At 41.8% G+C, this 5679-nt stretch overlaps 1 protein-coding gene across 1 annotated transcript; it reads left to right on the forward strand.

Annotated features, from left to right (window-relative positions):
- The first annotated feature begins 1265 nt into the window (after positions 1–1265).
- Positions 1266–5628, forward strand: LOC124019375 (gastricsin-like). The gene is made up of 7 exons (XM_046334691.1): positions 1266–1322; positions 1616–1733; positions 1969–2087; positions 2248–2447; positions 4653–4769; positions 4913–5060; positions 5222–5628. The coding sequence occupies exons 1-7, from the start codon at positions 1299–1301 to the stop codon at positions 5327–5329; spliced, it is 834 nt and encodes a 277-aa protein (XP_046190647.1). The 5' UTR covers positions 1266–1298; the 3' UTR covers positions 5330–5628.
- Positions 5629–5679: the final 51 nt, after the last annotated feature.

A 5679-nucleotide genomic window follows, 5' to 3' on the forward strand; every position in this document is an offset into this window, starting at 1 on the left:
TCATGCCTGTGCTGTTCGGCCATCGCTCATCCATATATTATTGTGTACATATTCTTATTCATTCCTTTGTTGTTGTGACATTTTTAGATTACTTGTTAGATATTACTGCATGGTCGAAATTAGAAGCACAATCATTTCGCTACACTCAAATTAACATCTGCTAACCATGTGTATGTACAATTTGATTTAATAATCCAATTTGATTTGCTCATATGTATATACTGTTTTCAATTATATTGTATTTCAGTCAATGCCACGCCGACATTGATCAATCTAATATTTATATATCTCTTAATGACATCATTTTTTAAATACTTTTAGATTAGTTTGTAATGTTGTGATCTGTTAGATACTTCTGCACGGTTGAATCTAGGAACACATGTGTTTCACTACACCCACAATAACATCTGCTAAATATGTATACGTGACTAATACAATTGGATATAATTTTCATTTCAAGTCACTGAGCTCTTCAGTAAAGGCCAATCTACTACCAATGTTTGTGTCTGGAGATTTCTCATAATTGTGGTTGAAAATAACAAAAACACTTCTGACTGCACTGAACCTATAGCGCTACCGTAAGCGAAAAGATTTACCATTGCCTTTGGTTTGTTAAAATAGAGCCCTGTATCTTATCTAATCTGGTTATCTCCCTTAAGATTCAGTAAACTAATAGTAATGTTTGGTTACCCTGCTATCGGTACAGGGGAGTAGAGGCTCGCCTGCACACTGAATAGAGAATGTGGAGTCAGGGGAAAAAGAAGCTAATTAGTCACCTCCTTAAGTCTGATAAGGGATGTGAACACACACTCACGCGTATCCATATCACACCCGCTTGCATTCATGTGTGCACATATGTGTGTTTGGTACAGTATATAAGATCAGTCCTGACCCAAGCTAAGGTGTATCCACCACTGGTTGTGATTTCAGGAGTGACCATGAAGTGTCTGGTTATTGTGCTGGTATGTGCTGTGCTCGCTGAGGGAATCCACAGGTTAGTACTCACTTTATTTATTTTTCACTCCATCCAGTTGCTCTTTTTGCCTAAATTCTCCCTAAAATACCATTTTCTTTTCTCATCTCTCAAAGTCAATGATAACTCCTTGTTGCTCTATCTACCTATTTGCATTTGCAGAGTTCGACTTCATATCTGAGTGTATCTGTGTTCTTGTTACCCTAGGATCCCTCTGGTGAAGCATAAGTCAATCCGTGAGAGAATGATGGAGAAAGGAGAACGCCTGCCCTACCAAGACCCTGCTCTCAAATACTTTCCTAGCGAGTTCGCTGGCTCCGCCACCATGTACATCAACAACTACGCCGACGTACGGACATGCTATAATACACAAGCTTATGGTCTATCTAGAATGTTACTCAATGTCCTGTCTATGTCCACAGAGTCTATTTTCATATTCCAGAATGAAATTCTATGATGTAGGCGAACATAGAAAATGTGAATTCTAGGTCTAACTAGATAACAACCATGTCAAGATAACATCTAACTCCATGAAGTAGAGTCTAAACCACGCCAACCACTGTAGATCTGATGCGTTGTTGTATGAATGTATTAGCAGCCCCTCTCTTTTGTCACCTATACTTTCCCTGTTGTGTTTTCCAGACCACCTACTATGGAGCCATCACCATCGGTACTCCCCCCCAGTCCTTCCAGGTGTTGTTTGACACTGGCTCTGCCAACCTGTGGGTTGACTCTGTACTCTGCAACACTCAGGCCTGCAGTGAGTACAGCTGGATAGCTTCATGACAATATTACAACTATGTGTATCAATTAACTACTACTTCCTCAACAGGAAATGTTACTAACTGGACTACTACTTTTACTACTACTACAACAGTACTTCTACTACTATCAGATATATTTAAGTCCAATATCACTTCTACACACTTCCCAGATAAATACATTGTAGACAGTATATTTCCTCTTTCAGTTGTTTGTGTCCCTTCCTCCTGCAGACAGCCACACAAAGTTCAACCCCCAGCAGTCGTCCACCTACTCAGCTAATGGGCAAACTTTCTACCTGCCCTACGGAGCTGGCAGTCTCAGTGGAGTCTTCGGATACGACACCGTCAACGTGAGTCCCACCATAACAACCTTACAAATACTTAACTACTTCTACCACAGTTATTCTTCACTACATGCAATAAAAAGCCACAACAGTACCTGTACTTCCATTCTAATAAAACCAAAGTGTTTCCATGATGCTGAGTGTGTGTTGTTTGTCACCTCTTTAGGTCGGTGGTATTGTCATCAACAACCAGGAGATTGGTCTGAGTACTGACGAGCCAGGTCAGAATTTTGTTGTGGCCCAGTTTGATGGTATCCTTGGCCTGTCCTACCCTTCCATCTCAGCCGGACAAGAGACTCCCGTCATGGACAACATGATGTCTCAGAACCTTCTGCAGGCTAACATATTTGCATTCTACCTGACCAGGTCAGTACTCCTCCCATCACTTATACCACATATCTACCACTACTTACCACACATATACCACTACAGATGTCAGCTCTTAATTGGACTGCTTTCATCACAAGAGGAAAATAATCCTGCAGGAGGAGGATTTGAATATCTGAAGAATGATTTAGAACTGTTCCAGTGGGCAGCTGGAAGCGTGTTTGTTCAGAAAGCAGTACCGTATACCTACATTCTACCTTATGTAGGCTACGTGAAGGCTACGGCGTGTCTTGTGTTCATTATTACGTGGATTAGAATAAATGGGCATATTCTTAGGGGGTAGATGTATTGTCGTTAGGGAAAATATGTTGTTTTACATTAACTGTTTTATTATATATGTTGAAGGAAAGCAATATGCAGAATTAATCATTGTTTTCTTCAAATCCTGTGTGATCCAGCAGTTACAGCCACTGACCCCGGCACATATATGTCAGAGTCGGCATGGGTTCATATTCGGCCCACTGCCCTTTGACTGATCAATGTCTATTTTTGACACATTCATTTTGCGTGGTTACATGATTAAAACAGAAACAACTCAAAGGTTAACAGTTCATGAATCAATTCAGTTAGGGCTATGGTTTGGGGAAGGCTTAAAACAAAATAAAACAAAATGAAGCGCCTATGTATCATCAGTATTCAGAATATTCTTAACGCTCGCTAGAGCATTGTGATCTGCCATAAGCAGCTCACTCCGAACCTCATGAGTTTGCATCCAGTGCCGAGTGATCTAGTGACCAGCCTGAGACGACATTAGACCAACAAGTTAATTGCATTTATTTAAATGTGTTCAAGAAGTAAAATGAGTCAACAAAATAATCTTCGATAGGCTCAAATGTATGAACAACTTGACAGCTTTCATGAAATATTGAAAAGGCACACAGTACAGGCTTCCAATTCACACCAAGGACTAGAACTATAAGCACAAATAACACATACCCGAACTATAAAACACGGACAAGCGTCCACCCTGGAGGAAGGTTTATCGTTCTTCAGTAGGCCTACATCTGTCAATCAGATGGCCCAAATCAGCTCATCATCTCAGCCAGGAACAAACAGTAGCTGTTGTCACACTTCATTGCCGCTCCCTAAAGGACGATGTCAGTGTCACCTTAGTCCTGCTTGCAACCAGTGTTTCAAGATATGTTCACCCTCTGGTTGGTATTGTAATCAGAACAAGAGTACTTTTTGAACAGACTACGGGTGATTTATCTATTTGAAAAGCATTCCATACAATAGAAATAAAGTATCCACTGTTGGGAATTGACACGACACTAATGTTGGTGTAGCCCTTAGGGAACCAATCAAATTGTAACTATTTATGTTATCCAAAAGTGTCTGATATGGTCATCTCTAATTAAGATCGGGGGTTAAATATCCTTAGACTGTCCATTTTTCAAATGTGTAAATAAATCTAGTAAATTGGGGGGGATTGAGATATTTGTGCCAGAAAGGTATGGCATGGGAATGGTTGGGTTATACGTGCTCGCTGAAGGCAGAAGCCCTAACCCACTTCACCCCACGATTTAACTCAATTTTGAACTTAGGACACACTTGAAACTTCTCATAGCCTAGTGGAGACCAATATCGATCTTCTGTTAATACGCTATATCAAACGATGGTTGTTTATGTATATGACTGCATTTCAGATACATGTTTGTACATTTGAATGTTGCCATAATTTGACCCAGACCTAACGTTTCAGCGAGCGAGAGGATTTTGATATTTAAAAAGCAAGCCCTTGATAGACTGACCCAGCATGGACAGAAAGACAACTGCTCTTTTTACAGGGACCACAAGGCTAATTTGTATTTCCTGATGCAGCAGGAAAATGAACAGTGACAAAAAAGTGATCAAGTTAAGATCCGACATCTGTACCCCTATCACTACTTACCACACATATAATGTACTACTACCAGATTTAATTATAAAATACACACAGATATCACAGAACCTTCTGCAAGCAATTTGTTCGCTTTCTAGTTGACCAGGAAATATACTTTAAAAATGTACTTACTTAATTAATCATGTACATAATCAATGTTATATTCATTATTCCTGCTCCAGAAACTATATCACTGATATAAGGCACAAGATTTGAGAAAAGTGTCTTCTGTGAGTGAAACATCTTCTTGCCAACCGCCTATTTGTAAAACTGTTAGATGACTTAAAACTTTTTCTGTGCAGCGACGGCCAGCAGGGCAGTGAGCTGTCGTTCGGAGGAGTGGACAACACCAAGTATCAGGGTCAGATCTACTGGACTCCCGTCACCTCCCAGACATACTGGCAGATCGGCATCCAAGGGTCAGGATCGACCACACCAACCAAACATACTTAACCATACACTGACATCAGAACCACCAAGAGACTGGAAAAGCTGGGATGAAAAATGTCTAAGGCCGCTGTCAATGCATGTCTGTCTAACACTAGCCCTTGTACATCTCCAGGTTCCAGATCAACGGTCAGGAGACAGGGTGGTGTGGGCAGGGCTGCCAGGCCATCGTGGATACAGGCACCTCCATGCTGACTGCACCGACACAGATCATGGGAACGCTGATGCAGTCCATTGGAGCCCAGCAGGACCAGTACAGACAGGTAGCAGGAAGCCATTATAAACCATAACAGACCAGTACTAACTGACACCACAAAACAGTGTGATCCAGAAAGTAGAGGTTGGGGAAACCAGTGCAGACCAGAGTAAACCAGTACAGGGATGTTTTGTGTCACTCATGTCTGTGAATTGTTTGTTGATGTAGTACACAGTGAACTGTAACCAGATCAACAGCCTGCCGACTCTCACCTTCACCATCAATGGAGTCAACTTCCCCCTGCCGCCATCTGCATACATTCAGCAGGTAAGTTAGTGTGTCGTGTGTGTTTATGTGTGTCTGTCCGTGTGTTACCATCTATGACTGATGTTCGGATAATGCATAAGCCTTGTGTCAGTAGTGCATTTGTGTTTATCTGCCTGTGTGTGTGTGTGTCTATTGCACTCAACATGCGTGTTTTCCTCTCTATCCAGAACAACCAGGTCTGCTCCGTGGGGATCACCCCCACCTACCTGCCGTCCCAGAACGGACAGCCCCTGTGGATTTTGGGAGATGTATTCCTCAGGGAGTACTACTCCGTCTACGACCGCACAGGCAACCAAGTGGGCTTTGCCACCGCAGCCTAAACCTGACCAACATGACCATGACCGCAAACCAACACAGAC

This window comes from Oncorhynchus gorbuscha, unplaced genomic scaffold (assembly GCF_021184085.1).
Source record: "Oncorhynchus gorbuscha isolate QuinsamMale2020 ecotype Even-year unplaced genomic scaffold, OgorEven_v1.0 Un_scaffold_8318, whole genome shotgun sequence".
NCBI classification, from domain to species: Eukaryota; Metazoa; Chordata; class Actinopteri; order Salmoniformes; family Salmonidae; genus Oncorhynchus; species Oncorhynchus gorbuscha.